General features: G+C 40.2%; 1 protein-coding gene and 1 non-coding gene across 3 annotated transcripts in view; one reads left to right on the forward strand and one right to left on the reverse strand.

Moving 5' to 3' along the window:
* The window catches only part of DCHS2 (dachsous cadherin-related 2), a 325,512-nt gene that overhangs the window by 204,186 nt on the left and 103,629 nt on the right, over positions 1 to 17,697 (forward strand). For both annotated transcript variants that reach the window (XM_043484112.1, XM_043484120.1), the window contains 2 exons: positions 14,778 to 14,912; positions 15,121 to 15,330. In XM_043484112.1, the coding sequence (XP_043340047.1) occupies positions 14,778 to 14,912; positions 15,121 to 15,330 (345 nt within the window). The remainder of the gene's footprint in view (positions 1 to 14,777; positions 14,913 to 15,120; positions 15,331 to 17,697) is intronic.
* Positions 9,271 to 9,356, reverse strand: LOC122425435. The gene has a single exon (XR_006264850.1). It is a non-coding gene; the product is annotated as a small nucleolar RNA SNORD62 (small nucleolar RNA).

Below are 17,697 nucleotides of genomic sequence, written 5' to 3' on the forward strand. Positions count from 1 at the left end.
TAGTTTTTGTAGCATTTGCTTATATTAAGTTTTATTATTATAGTAGATACATATCCAATTAGCCTGAAATTTATTGATTTGATCTTGATAATAAACAAGTATAGACACAGTATCACATTTTTTTTCAGATTGTAGTAGCAAGGTACGTAAGTACCAGAAAGTAAATGGCTCCTGATTTCCCCAGTGCATAGCATAATAGAAGAGAGAATGCTGTTGTCAGGCTGCCTGGGTTTGAATCCTAGAAGCACCACTTAAGCTGTGTAACCTTGCATCAGCTTTGTACTAGTTCTGTCTGCTCCTTGGTTTCCCAATAGAGCCTAATTCCTAGTTCTGAGGATGAAAGAGTTGTTACCTACAGAGAGCTGAGACCGGATTTGGCACAACAAATGGTCAACGAAGGTTAATTCCCATCGTTACTGTGACACTGTTAATATTAATACCAACCACTGTGCCCAGACAAATGACTTTGAAGTGAACAGTTACTATGACTAGGGATTTTCAGATATCTTAGAATTTCTTTTCAATATCACTGTGACTTTTGGGGGACATTTAAGTTTCAGTAACTCTAATAATATACTTTTAAAATTTTAGACTAAATACTTATAAAAATTATAATGAAGTATTTGCCTTTAATAGCATATGCTGAATTTTCCCATCTGAATTAATACAAATAGTTTAATAAGTTGGTCTTTTAAATGAACGTTTGTATATAGCAATTGGCAATGCATAATCAATATAATATTTTGTTCTTCTCTTGAAAGAACTGTAACAGATGTTTCTATGAAAATAATAGTATGAACACCAGCATTTACCTCCTAAATTGTTCATCAGAGGAGTAAAAGATACACTTTTCTTGAACTTTTAAGTTATTTACCATTTAGATGCTTTGCCCTTTTGGGAAACATCCTCTTTTAAAGAAATGTATTTTTTGTGATGTTACAAAATCTTTGATGGGCCAGCCCAATTTTCTCTTTTGACCAGAGTGGGGCAGTGTGATCAAAGAGTTTTGCTTGTTGTGCTCACCCAGAGGGCTAGAGTGCGCTGGCAATTGCTCGTCCCAACTCTGCTTTAAGAATTAGGCACGTTTCTGGCAGTGTGGTTTTTAGATGATAGAAACAATGGAGAATATACATGAGCTTTGTGTTTCCAATATATCCCGTACAGTAAAGGTCTTTGAGAGCATTTTCTGATGTAAATTGAGTCATGCAGGGCTCTGGGCAACATAGAACCCACTTCCCAAAGTGCAGACTTACGAAATGCAGAACCAGCCACTGGTGTGTGATTTAGCGATCATTTAAAGTTTGTAAAATGTTTCCTCCCCTTGACTTTATTAATTTACTTTTTAGAACTGATTCTATGAAAAGTATTTATTTACTTTAATATTTGAAGAAGAAAAGAATTTGTCTCAGCAGTTTTCATATGCCAACTAAGGATGACTACCAAAATATGCTTTCCAGTTTTCACTGTCAAGTTGCCAAGTGGTAGTGTCCCTTTCTTTTAGAGTGAATGGTCTGCAACTTGTTATTTATAATTTAATTGAAAGTTCATTACTTTAGAGATTATGGTTTGCCAGGAAATTTGGATGCAAAATTGCTAGTTTTCTGGCTTTCCATTTGTGGGTGTTTGAGATATACAATTAGCATTTCCTGAGTCTCATGTACCTTCACAAGTTTTGTGTACAATCTTGGTTTACTGAAATCTCAGTGTTTTTAATGAGGCCAGATCTGTTAAATCAATGGTCATTTCAGTGCATGTGAATTTGGATGTATGCATGTGCTTTTGAACGTATTTTTCCTATATCTTTTTTCTTCTTTGCTTGTTGGGTTAAGACAATGAAGAAGGATTATGCACAAGAATTAAATGACATCAGGATTTCAACATATCTGGCATCACATTGGAATTTATTAATGGCTTGCTGAATAGTATGTATTCTTAAAAATACTGTAGCTTTACTTACTATTTGAAAGGTTAACATGTGTTTTCTAGCATTCTACAGTGTAGTTTTAAAAATGTAAGCCTACGGTGTTGTTTCGCATTCAAAACCCGTAGGAATTTGAGTACTGAATGTTTATGATGTATGACTCACACTGGTTTCTAACAGGAGTTTTTCTTGTATTAAATGGGAAAAACAACTACCATGTTTTAACTAAGATATTAAAACTGCTACAGCGTTTGGTGCCACCAACAAGAGCTCCATTGTTAATGAGAAAAGATCAACCCCCCGGGGTACCTTTCCCCTAGTCCTGGAAGGAAGGGTGCCCCTCTAGGAAAGACGACTCAGTCCTGTTGATACATTGGCTCATTCAGGGTGAATACACAATAGCACAACAGCACATTGCCATGCTAAAACGTGGAATTCTATAATGAAATTTTATTCTCTATCCCATAAAAATGTATTCTGCATCTGGATTTATCGTGAACAAACTCTACATCTGGTTTCTTGGAAACTGTCTCATGCTGGGTGAACAGCTGGACCCAACACCCTACTCTTGGAGCAAAGTTAGAAACACTGCCATGACAGTATTTCATCTATTTCCCTGAATCTAAGACACCATTAATTGTAAGAAGCATCCAACTCCAGGTATATTAAAATTGGGGGGAAATTTTAGAATTAATGAAAGAGTAAACAGAGAAAGAAAAAGGACTACTCACCCAGAAACAATCACTATTAAAACTTGGAAATATAATCTTATTTCATTTAATACATGGTGTTGTGATTATATGATTATTTGTCTGTCTGCCTGCCTTTTAAAGGTGAACTCATAGATTCAAAACACTTTAATACTTCACTTGCTTTTGTCCCAGGTCTCTGAGATAATACAAGCTCTGATATGGGAGTGTAGTAACTATTTTTGACTGCATGACTTGAGAAACTGCAGCATCTGTGAAATAGGCTGCTTCAAGCTGCCTTCACTCTTCTGAACTCATTCATTTGTTTATTTCTTCATTCACTCAGCCAGGCATAATCCTATTTCTGCTTTGGAAATGGTTGAGTTGTGGAGGCATTGTACAGTTGAGGAATTACATGAAAAATGATATTCATAAAAAGTAAATCTGAAATCAACACTCCCTTGGTCAGAATTCATTATTAATTCCTTATGATTTTAGGATAAATTTCTATTCTCTTTTAGCTTAACAACCAGGCACTTCAATAAGTGGTTGTAGTGTTCCTCTCTGTTTTCAGTTCCTATCACTCACCCGCCTTTACTCTAGGATAGAGTTATGCAAACTTTTCTCTGTAAAGGGCAAAATAGTGATTGTTTCAGGTTGTGCAGGCTATATGGTCTCCATTACTCAACACTGATATTGGAGCAAGACAGCAGCAATAGATAATACATAAAGAAATAAATGTAGCTGGACTTCCAGGGAACTTTACAAAATAAGGCAACAGGCTGGATTTGGCTAGTGGGCTATAGTTTGCCAACTGCTGCTCCAACATGTATATCTAATTAAGATATCTAAGTTACTTCTTTCTGATCATCAGATCCAATTACAATGTCATCACAGTAGTGGATCAGTGTGATGAAATACTAGAGCTGAGATGATCTTCATCTCTGCTGAGTAGATGATGGCTGGTAGTAGAAGAGTTTACATAAAGATGTACTGTTGTTCCTGCTGGATGAAAGCAGATCACTTCTGATAGTCCTTATAAATTAGTGTTGAGTGTTGTTCTCGTTTCAGTTATTGTATTCGTCAACTCTATTGGTTGCTCTTTGTATTTTTTCCCTTTGTTTAAAACTTATTATAACTTCTCACTCTGTGCATCCATTTGTTTTCTGTGTTCTTGGATCATCTTTGTGATCATTATAGTGAACTCTTTCTCAGGTAGATTTCCTATTTCCACTTCACTTAGTTGTTTTTCCTGGAGTTTTATCTTGTTCCTTCACCTAGAACATATTCCTCTGCTGTCTCATTTTGTCTGAATTTCCATTTTTATGGATGTGGAATATCAGTTATGTTTCTTGACCTTGGAGAAGTGGCCGTCTGTAGAGGACATCCTATGTCCCAGCAGTACACTCTGCTCCTGTTACTCAAGGGCCAGAGACAAGCTGGTCTTGGGGTGGGTTCTGACCTGCATTTGTGGACTCACTTCTGCAGGCTGCAGAGTCAGTTTTCTTGCTTGTGGCAAGAAAACTGTCAGCCCCCTGGTGAGTGAGGCTGATCTGGAGGCTTGTTCAAGGTTCCTAGCAGGAGGAGCAGTGCCTCTACACTGGCGGGTGGAGCTGGGCCTTGGCCAGGGTGGGCAGGGCTGTGCCAAGGAGTGCATCTGGGGACAGCTGTGAGCTCAGGAGGTCTTGAGGCAGCCTGTCTGCTGTGTTCCCACCCTGCTGGTTGTTTGGCCTGAGATGTCCGAGTACTAGGGCCTGCAGGCTGTTGGGTGGGGCAAGGTCTCAGTACCAAAATGTTGGCCTCCAGGAGAGCTCATGCTGATGAATGCTCCTCAGTGTGTGCACCGCCAGTGTCCTTGTCCCAGAATAAGTCGCAGCTGCCCCCCCCACCTCCCCAAGAGACCCTCCAAGACCTGCAGGTAGTTATGGCCCAGGTTATGAAGGCGCTTTGTCCTTGGTCCCAATGTGTGTGAGACCTTGGACAAGCCGTCCAAGAGTGAAGTCTCTGGTTTCCCCAGTCCTGTGGAGTTCCTGCACTCAAACCTCATTGCCCTTTAAAGCCAAATGCTCTGGGGTCTCACTCCTCCCTCTGCCAGACCCCCAGGCTTGGGAACCTGACATGGGCCCCAGAACTCTCATTCCTGTGGGAGAACTTCTATGGTATAAATTGTTCTCTAGTTTGTGGGTTGCTGATCCTGGGGAGGGAGTATGAGATTTGATTATATTGCAGGTTCATGCCCCTACCATCTCACTGTGGTTTGCTCTTTATGTCTCTGGATGTAGAATATCTTTTCTGGTAGGTTCCAGTCTTCTTTTACCAATGGTTGTTCAACAATTAGTTGTAATTTAGATGGGCTTGTGGGGAGAGGTGAGCTCAACTTCCTTCTACTCTGCTATCTGGTCCAGGAAGTTTGAGAGTGTTGATTCTCAAATGGTGACCTCCAGAGCTAGTGGCACCATCATCCACAACTTGCACAGAGGGCTACTACCCAGAGGGTTTTTAAGGGATGCTGTGTCCCTCTAACCAAGGCCTTCCCATGGTCTCTATGAAGGGAGAGTCCTCTGAATCGTTGGTAAATATAGTCAGAGGAGGGTGGTGGGCATGTCATACGTAAATCCATCCTAATATTCTTTTCCATTTCTTTAAGCTTTTGGATCCTTTCTTGTATAGTATGCAGGGGAAGTTCTGGCATCTCAAACTCAACAATGATAGGCCACTCATGACACAAGCAATCAAAAGAAACTGTCAAGGGGCATAGCTATATGAGTTAAAACATCCAATTCAGAATAGCTAGTAAGCACACTACATCAATAAATCCAGCCTAAACCAAAGTGCTATTTAATCTTTCTGAGTTTCACATTCTTAGAATTGATTTCCACACATTTTGGACAGATTTATCCCAATATAAGTTAGAAAAATCTTGGTACTCTTTTAAAGCTATAAACTGTCTCTGACTGAGTCATATTTGCATGTATGCTGAGATCTGCCTGCAGTATGTTGAAATCTGACTCTAGCTGTGGGTCTTCATATGGATTTTCCCTTCCAAAAAGTTACTCCTTATATATCTGCTGCCCAATTTGGTTCTGATATTCAGAGAGATTGACTTCCTTAGAAGCTTTCAGCTGTTTTGACTATGACCTAAACTATGACTTTAAAGCCTCAGCTTATAATTTTCTTTCTGTAAGCTCTCATTGCATTCAGAGATAGCCAGTTCACACCATACTCCTTTGACTATCCCAAGGCCATGGTCAGCACCATTTGGTCCTCTGAGGAATAGGAATCCTTTAATAGTCAGTTCACCACAATCAAACATGGGTGGTAATTTCATTGATTATGATACCATAGTGCGTGTGTGCATGCACATGCACACACATACGTGCGCACACACTGACTCACTTCAGTGGTGTCTGACTCTTTGTGACCCTATGGACTGTAGCCCATCAGGCTCCTCTGTCCATGGGATTCTCCAGGCAAGAATACTGGAGTGGATTGCCATGCCCTCCTGCAGGGGATCTTCCCGACTCAGGGATCGAACCCATGTCTCTTATGGCTCCATATTGGCAGGTGGGTTCTTTACCACTAGCACCACCTGAGAAGCCCCTACGGTACCGTTGCAAGTGATAAATTACTCGTGTTTCATTTCCTTTGGGCAGGAGCCCAGCACTGCCTTTAAGGCCAAAGGCACAACCAAGCCAGTATCAGAATCCCTGATACCTGGGACCCACGCTTGTTCCAAGTACTGTCCCAGTCACATGTAGTCAGGAAAACCAGCTGATACCATACAGGTGTGGAAGGCTGAGTAAGTGAAAAAGGAATCCTGAAGTAACCCAGAAAAAAATAACTATAGGAAGGCAGCTGCCACCCCTAATTCTGGGAAACAAAGACAAGAGCATGAGATTATCAGAACCTAGGAAGAGGAAGAGCAGAAGGGCTTTGTAGAGCCTAGTCTGGGAGTGCTGAAAGAGCCAGAAAGTTGTGAGCAGTTTTTACACCAGGAAAAATGGTGTTGCTGACAGGGAATGTAAGAGAAGTGGAAGAAGTAGTCCCATCTGCTCTCCTCTGACCTTCAGTCTCCCTTGCGGGTCCCTTTATGGCAGCTGCTAACAGGGGCTCGGAGGAGATCTTACACAGCTGTGGCATCTGGATCCCCAGCCCCAGCATCGCAGGGCAGAGGAGGGAAGAATGGTTTCAGATCCAAGGCACAATAATTTAGTATACCAATAACTAGTACACCTTATAAAGGATGGAGGAGGTGCTGGCAGAAGGAACAGCAACTTCAAAGACCCCAACAGAAAGACACTTAGCGTGTTCAGAGAGCAGAAGGGACATTGGTGGGCCAAGAGCAAGTATATGAGAAGAGCTTGGGGAAATAAGCAGAGCCCATATCATATGGGACTTTGTAGCCTGCAGTATGGGGTTTGGTTCCTATTTTGATTGCATTTACTTTCTTCCCTCTTACTTGATAAATCCAATTCATCTTTAGGGTCTCAGTTTATACAGAAGGCAACACATACTCAGTTATGTCTTATCATGTGGAATTGTAATTGCCTGCTTACTTATCTGCATCCAGTGCTACACTGTAAGTAGCATGAGAGCAGAGAATGTGTCTTCTTGCCAGCAGTTACATCCTTAGCACACAGTGTGGTAACTTGGCACCTGCTCTCACTATCCCCTGTAGGTTTGTTGAATGAGATAATAAATGAGCAAATTATCTACTTGTGATAAATCTTCCCTGAGCCCCTTCCTCAGTGATTTCACATATTCCACCACACTGTCTATAATTCTCCACTATCACTTTATGTCAAATAGATGGATAAACAGTGGAAACAGTGGCAGACTTTATTTTTGGGGGGCTCCAAAATCCTTGCAGATGGTGACTGCAGCCATGAAATTAAAAGGCACTTACTCCTTGGAAGAAAAGTTATGACCAACCTAGACAGCATATTAAAAAGCAGAGACATTACTTTGCTAACAAAGGTCCATCTAGTCAAGGCTATGGTTTTTCCAGTAGTCACATATGGATGTGAGAGTTGAACTATAAAGAAAGCTGAGTGCTGAAGAATTGATCCTTTTGAACTGTGGTGTTGGAGAAGACTCTGGAGAGTCCCTTGGACAGCAAGGAGATTCAACCAGTCCATCCTAAAGGAAATCAGTCCTGAATGTTCATTGGAAGGACTGATGTTGAAGCTGAAACTCCAATCCTTTGGCCACCTGATGCGAAGAGCTGACTCATTGAAAAGACCCTGATGCTGGGAAAGATTGAAGGCAGGAGGAGAAGGGGACAATAGAGGATGAGATGGCTGGATGGCATCATCGACTCAATGGACATGAGTTTGGGTAAACTCTGGGAGTTGGTGATGGACAGGGAGGCCTGGCAGAGAAGGCACTGGCACCCCACTCCAGTACTCTCACCTGGAAAACCCCATGGATGGAGGAGCCTGGTAGGCTACAGTCCATGGGGTAGCGAAGAGTCGGACACGACTGAGCGACTTCACTTTCACTTTTAACTTTTATGCTTTGAAGAAGGAAATGGTACCCCACTCCAGTGTTCTTGCCTGGAGAAGCCCAGGGACGGGGGAGCCTGGTGGGCTGCTGTCTCTGGGGTCCCATAGAGTCGGACATGACTGAAGCGACTTAGCAGCAGCAGCAGGGAGGCCTAGTGTGCTGCAGTCCAAGGGGTTGCAAAGAGTCGGACACGACTGAGCCACTGAACTGAACTTAGAGGAATTCTGAGGACCAAGATAACTCAATGATAGCTCAAGATAATTCAGTGGTATCTTTCCAGTGCCTGGCACTTGGTAAATGTATGTTGTATAAATAAATGTGTGTTGCATGAATGAATGAATGAATGAATGAAATAACTGGAGCTCAGTACATATGTGTCATCTGCATATGGATGGAGACTGAAGCCAGTGAACTGGGAAAGAGGTGGAATGAATTCCTTCCTTCCTCTTCCCCCTTCCCTTTCTCTTCCTTCCTTCCTCTCGTCTTTGTTCCTTGCTCTCCATGTTTTTTTTTAAAATTAGTCAGCAATACCTGAAATTACAGGGAAGATAAGTCAGCTAAACATGGTCAGTAGATTTTTTTTTTTCTTTTTCTTTTCTTTTTCTTTTTTCCAAAGGGCACAGTCAGGAGGACAGCATGCATGTCCGAGAGCAAGCCTGTGTTGTGCTTCAGGCTCTCATTCCAGAGGAGGAAGCAAGGCTCTTCCCCAGAAGGACAGATTCTCGGCAGACCACAGCAGAAATCACCCTAATTTTACACTCTCAGGAGAGCGGGAGAAAGAACCACAGGCTGGCTGCGGGGGTCGAGAGGAAAGACAGAAAGGTCAGCGAGGCCCAGAGACCTCCTCCTAAGTAGTGACCCAGTGAGTCCCCCAAAGAGGGGAGCTGGAGAGCAAGGGTATCTTTGCGCCCCCTTTTGTGGCACAAAAAGGCAGGAGTCCTTTATGCTTTGCCTCCAAAGGTGACAGAAAACAACTAGGGTCTGGGGCTTAGGGTCCCTAGTGTCTTTGGATCCTCCTGAAGCCTGTTATGACAGGACGAGGCAGGAACCACCAGGCCCAAGGGAATGCTCCTAAAGGCTAGAACGAGGTGTGAGAGAGCAAGGAGGTAGGTCAGGAGACCCTCAGGAGCGGGGGCTGGGGGCCACCACGTGTCATCTCTCAGTCACGTTCCTCTTCATCTCCCTGCTGTTGAGTCCACAGTGGAGGGTCAGAAGGATCTATTGGAATCGCATCACTGAGAGGTCAGTAGATTTTTATAACCAGAAGCTTATTGGTGACTGTAGATAGAATAAATAATATATGGCAGTGGTTTCAAGCTAGCTGCAAATAATTTTTAAAAGACACTTGGCTATAAAGAGAAGGAAAACTTGTTTCTTACAGCTAGCTTCTGCTGCTGCTTAGTCGCTTCGATCATGTCTGACTCTGTGCGACCCTATGGATTGCAACCTTCCAGGCTCCTCTCTCCATGGGATTCTCTAGGCAAGAGTACTAGAGTATGTTCCATACCCTCCTCCAGGGGATCTTCCCAACCCAGGGATCAAACCCAAGTCTCCTACATTGTAGGGAGAGCCGTTATCGCTGAGCCACCAGGGAAGCCCCTTATAGCTAGAGAAGAGTATAATTTAAGGGAAAAATGTAAATGAGAAAGATTAGAACTGACAGGAAAACTTCAAGAGGGTGTTTGAAGCATTATTTTTGCCATTGAGACAGAAAGCCAGAGGTGGAGTTGAGTACAGATGCAAGAGGCTGAGGGAGCTTTTTCCCCAATGCTTCCATTTCTCTGGGAAATAGGAAGGAAGGTGGTTTGTGAGAGTCAGCCAGTAAGTAGGTGGTTGGGTAGAAGACCTGAATAGGAAAGGGGTGACCAAGGAGAATTGGACAAATTGCCAAATGACAGTGGTATTTCAGTGGCCTCAGTCTATGCTTTTGTGAAATTTTCTCCAGCCCCAATTATCTGCTGGGTATTCCAGAAGGTCAGAGAGATGGTCGACATGATCCTGAACTAAGGTTTTGCTGGGATTCTTTCAGAAAAAGTTACAAGACCTGAGGAAATTTACAAGGTTTATAAAGTGTTAATTCATGGGTCTAGACTTGATAGGGAAAGAAATGAATTGAGGAAGGGTATCCAAGACTGGGAGAAAGTAAAAGAGCAAAAGACTGTAGGTCTTGAGCTCTAAGAGCAGATATATGTATGTGTACACACACACACACAACACTCATCCTTTACTAGGTGTGTTTTAAGTATATCCCTAAATATCTTCAGATGCAGATATCCAGTTTTCTTAGTAAAATTATGGAATTAGATCAACTAATCTCATTTGATTTTTATTTCCTTGGTTCTCAAATTTGATGATGTTGCATTTGTTCTGGAGGATTTTTCTGTGAGGAAGAAGAAGCAAAATGAAGCAAAGCAAAGGCTAACAGAGTTTTGCCAAGAGAATGCACTGGTCATAGCAAACACCCTCTTCCAACAACACAACAGAAGACTCTACACATGGACATAACCAGATGATCAACACCGAAATCAGATTGATTATATTCTTTGCAGCCAAACATGGAAAAGCTCTATACAGTCAGCAAAAACAAGACTGGGAGCTGACTGTGGCTTGGATCATCAACTCCTTATTGCAAAATTCAGACTTAAATTGAAGAAAGTACAGAAAACCACTAGACAATTCATATATGTGCTAAATCAACCCCCTTATGATTATACAGTAGAAGTGACAAATAGATTCAAGGTATCAGATCTGATGAACAGAGTCCCTGAAGAATTTTGGATGGAGGTTCGTGACATTGTACAGGAGGCAGGGATCAAGACCATCCCCAAGAAAAAGAAATGCAAAAAGGCAAAATGGTTGTCTGAGGAGGCCTTATAAACAGCTGAAAAAAGAAGAGAAGTGAAAGGTAAAGGAGAAACAGAAAGATATACCCATTTGAGTGCAGAGTTCCAAAGAATAGCAAGGAGAGATAAGAAAACCTTCCTCAGTGATCAGTACAAAGAAATAGATGAAAACAGTAGAAAGGGAAAGACTAGAGATCTCTTTGAGAAAATTAGAGATACCAAGGGAACATTTCATGCAAAGATGGGCACAAAAAAGGACAGAAATGGTATGGATTTAACAGAAGCAGAAGATATTAAGAAGAGGTGGCAAGAATACACAGAAAAACTATACAAAAAAGATCTTCATGACCCAGATAATCACGATGGTGTGATCACTCACCTAGAGCCAGACGTCTTGGAATGTGAAGTCAAGTGAGCCTTAGGAAGCATCACTATGAACAAAGACAGTGGAGGTGATGGAGTTCCAGTTGAGCTATTTCAAATCCTAAAAGATGATGCTGTGAAAGTGCTGCCCTCAATATGCCAGCAAATTTGGAAAACTCAGCAGTGGCCACAGGACTGGAAAAGGTCAGTTTTCAGTCCAATCCCAAAGAATGACAATGCCAAAGAATTGTGGTTCAAACAGCCACACAATTGCACTCATCTCACACACTAGCAAAGTAATGCTCAAAATTCTCCAAACCAGACTTCAAGAGTACTTGAACCATGGACTTCCAGATATTCAATCTGGATTTAGAAAAGGCAGAGGAATCAGAGATCAAATTGCCAACATCTGTTGGATCATCGTAAAAGCAAGAGAGTTCCAGAAATACATCTATTTCTGCTTTATTGATTACACCAAAGCCTTTGACTGTGTGGATCACATCAAACTGTGGAAAATTCTTCAAGAGATGGGAATACCAGACCACTTGACCTGCATCCTGAGAAATCTGTATGCAGGTCAGGAAGCAATAGTTAGAACCAGACATGGAACAATGGATTGTTTCCAAATTGGTAAAAGAGTATGTCAAGACTGTCTATTGCCACACTGCTTATTTAACTTCTATGCAGAGTACATCGTGCACATTGCCGGGCTGGATGAAGCACCAGATGGAATCAAGATTGCTGGGAGAAATATCCATAATCAGATGACACCACCCTTATGGCAGAAAGTGAAGAAGTTAAACTAAAAGAGCTTCTTGATGAAAGTGAAAGAGGAGAGTGAAAAAGTTGCCTTAAAAGTCAACATTCAGAAATGAAGATCATGGCACCCAGTCCCATCATTTCATGGCAAATGGATAGAGAAACAATGGAAACAGGGACAGACTTTGTTTTGGGAGCTCCAAAATCACTGCAGATGGTGACTGCAACCATGTAAAAGATGCTTGCTCCTTGGAAGAAAAGCTATGACTAACCTAGAGAGCATATTAAAAAGCAGAGACATTACTTTGCTGACAATGGTCCATCTCATCAAAGCTATGGTTTTTCCAGGAGTCATGTGTGGAAGTGAGAGTTGGACTATAAAGAAAGCTGAGTGCCAAAGAATTGATCCTCTTGAACTGTGGTGTTGGAGAAGGCTCTTGACTGTCCCTTGGACTGCAAGGAGATCCAACCAGTCCATCCTAAAGGAGATCAGTCCTGGGTCTTCATTGGAAGGACTGATGCTGAAGCTGAAACTCCAGTACTTTGGCCACCTCATGCGAAGAGTTGACTCATTGAAAAGACCCTGATGCTGGGAAAGATTGAAAGCAGGAGGAAAAGGAGATGACAGAGGATGAGAGGTTGCATGGCATCACCGACTTGATGGGCATGAGTTTGAGCAAGCTTCAGGAGTTGGTGAAGGACAGGGAAGCCTGGTATGCTGCAGTCCATGGAGTTGCAAAGAGTCGGACATGATTGAGTGAATGAACTGAACTGAATTGAACTGAGGAAGAAGCAAGGCATTAATTGAATTCTGAAAAAGACACAAGTGTAATACTTTCAATTTATTTCACATTGTTTAAGTTGTGAAGGGTGCACTGTTTGTAGTGTGAAAACATATGTGCAAACTATGGTTACATAAAGATCTCATTTATTCTTAATAAAATACTAGGAGGATTGAAGGTAAGTAGAGTGTTATGTTAGGGATAAAACAATGTAGAAAAATAGGAACAATAAAATGTGACAGTTTCTAAGAAGTCAAGGGAGTATTGAATACAATGGTAAAGCACATTAGAGAATAATTAGACCAATGGGAGGAAGAGAAGCTATAAAAATTTGAGTTTATGTTTAAACATGTGAAGACATTTTCTAGGTTTGACAAGTGTCAAAATTTTAAAATGTATAGTATATAATATAATATGTAATATATAATTTTATATGTAATGTGTAATAACATCACATTATAAATGAGTAGATTTATTTTTTTTAAAGTGTCCAAAAATTAAAAGATGCTGTTCTCCATGATATCTTCATAAAGGCAAGGGCCATATTTCTTTGATTCACCACCTGTCTCTTTGGCAAATAGCACTGTGCTTGGCACTTAATTATGCTCACCAAATATTTGAGGAACAGAGAAAGTAGATGTAACATGGTATTGTCCCCATTTTCATAATGTAGGATGAAATGGGTAAAGCAAATTTTAACAATTTGGAATTTTTTAAAATTCTGTCTTGACCAAAGAAAAGGTTATGTTATCACTATGAGATCAAAGTAATCAATTATTACATAATCATTAATGTAATAATATGCTTAATGCCTAATGATAGGCTGAAATAGCCTGGTGACCTCTGATTGTATCATTTCAAATATTTGGTTCCTACATTATTAGACCTTTTTTTCTCAAGGTTATTAAAATGCCTGCAGGTGATCCCAAATATCCTTTCTCTTTCAACTGGCATAGTAAGAAGTCATGTGTATTTATTCTTGTGTAAAACTAGCATATTCCATTTTTTCCAGATCTCAGTTCTACTAGATCATGGTGACTGAAAATTTACTTTTTATGACAAACAAGATGGAAATGAGTAATTGAAGTTTTTTTTGTTAAGTCCAAAGAACAATATTTCATCTTTTATTGAAGTGTAAATCACATATGTTAAGTACTATATCTAATCTAGATTCTCATCAATTAAGAAAAGAATTTAGGAAAGTGATTGAAATGAACTTCTGTGAAGTGCAAATAAGCTGCAATATCATGGAATAAAGTAGTTCAAGTTACTGGCATAAGAAATCTTTATACCAAAGATGGAAATGACCTGACACTTTTCTCAGGGGAGAGATGAAACCACAAAAACATGGGAAGAATTATTTTCAGATTGCATAGTAATGTGGTACCACATTTCTCAGTCCAGATAGGAGACTGAATACTAAGTAGGAAACAAGATGGAGAAAACTGCATATGTGTGTAACTCTTTGTGCTCACCTCCTGAGCGGGAAAGTGAACAGAGCAACAAAACTGGACACAGACCTTCAAACAGAGGGTCATCTACAGAAGTTGCCATTTGCCCTGCAAGCTTCCAATGATGTCATTAAATCACAATTAGTATTAACAGAAGTAATTAGGAATATGTTTGTATTCCTAATGGAGGGTTGTATACTTGCAAGAAAATTTTTATGGAAGGGAGAAATTCTGAAGCATTTACTGTGGTGAAGTCTCATAAGACTTGAAAATCAAGCATTTCACCCCAGGAGGCTTTTATTTTTTAACAGCCAAAAGAGTTGGCTTTTGTTTTTGACTTTAATTTAAAGGTTAAATGTCTTGCCTTTTTCACTTATGGTTTAACATATTCATAGGAAAAAGTGAAACAGATGAATGCATTCAAAAGGGATAATGGTTAAGTTTTTCTCTATATTTTCCTTTAGGAATTAATTCCAAGCTTCAGTTTGAACTTATGCCAGGTACTTCATTCAGGTTGTTCCAGATAAATTCTGACACTGGGGAGGTAGTGACAGCCACCACACTTGACAGAGAAGTTCAGGAAGTCCTCACCCTTCGAGGTAAGCGATCCATTGACTGTGCTAAACAAACAAAAGTCGGCCACAGGCAGTTGAGAGGTGAAATTTACATTTCAGTAGGGTGTCTTTAAATAAAATATTATTGACCCAGTGCTACCCAGTTAATTCGGTCCGAGGCTGTCTGGCGGGGCAGCATGTGTTAGGTGTGAATTAATGGCCGCCATCTGTGCCATCTTTTATTCCATGTCAGTGCTCGTGCGTGACGGGGGAGCCCCTGCTCTGTCCGGGACCACAGTGATTCTCTGCACGGTGGTAGATGAGAATGACCACGCACCAGAGATCGTTGTCCCCAGGGATGACATTGAGGTTCTGGAAAACCAAGAGCCAGGCCTTGTCTACACCATTTTGGCTTCTGATATGGATGCTGGCAGCAATGGTGCTGTCACTTATCATATAATTGGTAAGCATCATCTTTATTTTAATTCCCCCCGGGATACCAGCGTGGTTGACGCATATGTCATGGTGAGTAATCTGCATTCAGTACATAGTTCAGTGTCTACAGAACACACACCTGCTAAGAACTAATTGGCACCCTGGGTGTCCTCTCCTCCTCCTTCCGCCAGCTACCCTGATCCATTGCCCTCCAAACTCCTCAAATATCTGCCCTCAACAACTCTTGTTGTTAGTAATCCATTTACATTAAAGTATATACAGATGAAGCAGATAGCTTTTCTTCTATTTTCACTTTTTTCATATGACCCCTTATTTTTATTATTTTGAGCAATCAGACCTAGAGGACATGAATAGGAAAGCAGTTTTCTGAGATCTGCAGACCAATGAAACACTTCAGATCTATCACAATACTCCAGAAATAAATCAAGGTCTTTAGAAACTTCTGCACTGGAAGATAACTTTGTAATATTTTCCCCTTTGGATCAAGGAGAGACATAAAATTCTGGCAGAATCATGGAAGGATTAGCATGGCAAGCTTTGTGAAGGCCACATCTTATTTACCTGAAAAGGAGTGGAGAATTAATTTTTTTAGCACATGTCAGAGCACACATAGAATGATAATGAGATGAAGCTAGAATAATGCATGAAGAGAAGCCATTTTAAGGTGTAAAAACAGCTGTGAGGCTAACTCTGGAAGCTGTCACTTTCTGTTTACTAAAATTTCCATAACCAAGCCATGTTTTCTATGTACCACCCATTTTACTCCAAAATGAGAATGGTTTTATTGTCATTTCCCCTGATTATAAAATGATATATAATTGCAGAATTTATATACAATTTATGAAAAAGAACAGTAATAAACAAAAATCTTATATCTTGCAGAGATAATTAATTTGATATTTTTGAAAATCACTTTTCAATGACTCTCAGTGAATGCAGACACCAATCTTATACTACTGAATAATTTATACACACTGTTTTGTTATCTCCTTTTAAAAGTAATACACTGTGTAAATGTTTCATGTCATTGAATATGCATGTATTAGCATTTCTAATATGCCTATTATAACATGATTTATCTTACTCATCTCCTTTTGTGCTAATTTAGATATTGAACACTCTATTATAAAAAGGTTGTAGTGAACACACTCAATTATTTCCTTATGATAGATATATTTGGATTATTTTGTCCAAGGACACATCTATTTTAAATGATCACATATATTGTCATACTATCATCCAAAAGGATGATAATCTCTCAATCTAATTTTGAGAAGCCCAATTTTTAAGAATAAGCTCAATTCTTACCTCTTTCTTTGCTGTAGCAGAGGAATAGATACTTTTCCTTCTCTGTAAAGTCTACCTGTTTTCTGAAACTTCCCATATCAATTGTGATTAAGAACCAGAGTTGGTGTTTTTTAAAATTTGCAGTCTGTTGTGATTGATACTTTTTTAAAATACAATAAATATAAATTATTGGGAGAAAAAAGGCATACAAAATGCAAGCCCCAATTTAAAAAAAAATATTGCTATATTACAGAGATATAAGATTATTATGTCATACTACTATAAATTTCTCTAAATGTTTACTCTCAATTTATTGTATTTATTTTGTTGAGGACTGGGTATAAACAATCCCCAGACTGCATCAGTCCCCTTTCATTGCATCAAGAACCTTCTTTTTGACCACTCACCTTTCTCATATGATCAACATTTCCTTCACTACTGGCTTTTCCAATCAGTTTTTTAGTCTCCTATCCTGAAAAGCATAGATGTCTCCCTTCATCCTCTCTTTTCCTTCACAATCAAATTTCTTAAAAATTGTTGTCTACACTCTAGTTTCTATGTTTTTATTTCACTTTAATTTTTTAGCTTGCTGCAATATATATTCCACTGAAGTCACTCCGCTGAAACTACCCTTGTCGAAAACACAAAAGATCTTGTTGTTGCTAAGTGCATTGGATCTTTTTTCAGTTCTTAATTGTACTGCTTTCTGTCTTTGTGCACCATGCCCTGGATGCTTGGCCTCTCTTTTACTTCAAAAGCCACTTACTTTCTCCTGATTCTTCATCTGTCTTTCTAGGCAAACCTTCCCAATGTCCTTTTTATTCTGACTTGTTAGAGTTTCCTGGATCTTTTTGGCATATCTCTTTCTTTTCTCCTAGACACACTCCTACTGGTCATTTCATCCAGTCCCTGCTTCTAGTTACCATTGAACCTTCATATCTCCCTATCTTGACTACATCCTAGATCTGCTGCTGCTGCTAAGTCGCTTCAGTCATGTCCGACTCTGTGCGACCACATGGATGGCAGCCCATCAGGCTCCCCCGTCCCTGGGATTCTCCAGGCAAGAACACTGGAGTGGGTTGCCAAT

This window comes from Cervus canadensis, chromosome 1 (genome assembly GCF_019320065.1).
Source record: "Cervus canadensis isolate Bull #8, Minnesota chromosome 1, ASM1932006v1, whole genome shotgun sequence".
NCBI lineage: Eukaryota > Metazoa > Chordata > Mammalia > Artiodactyla > Cervidae > Cervus > Cervus canadensis.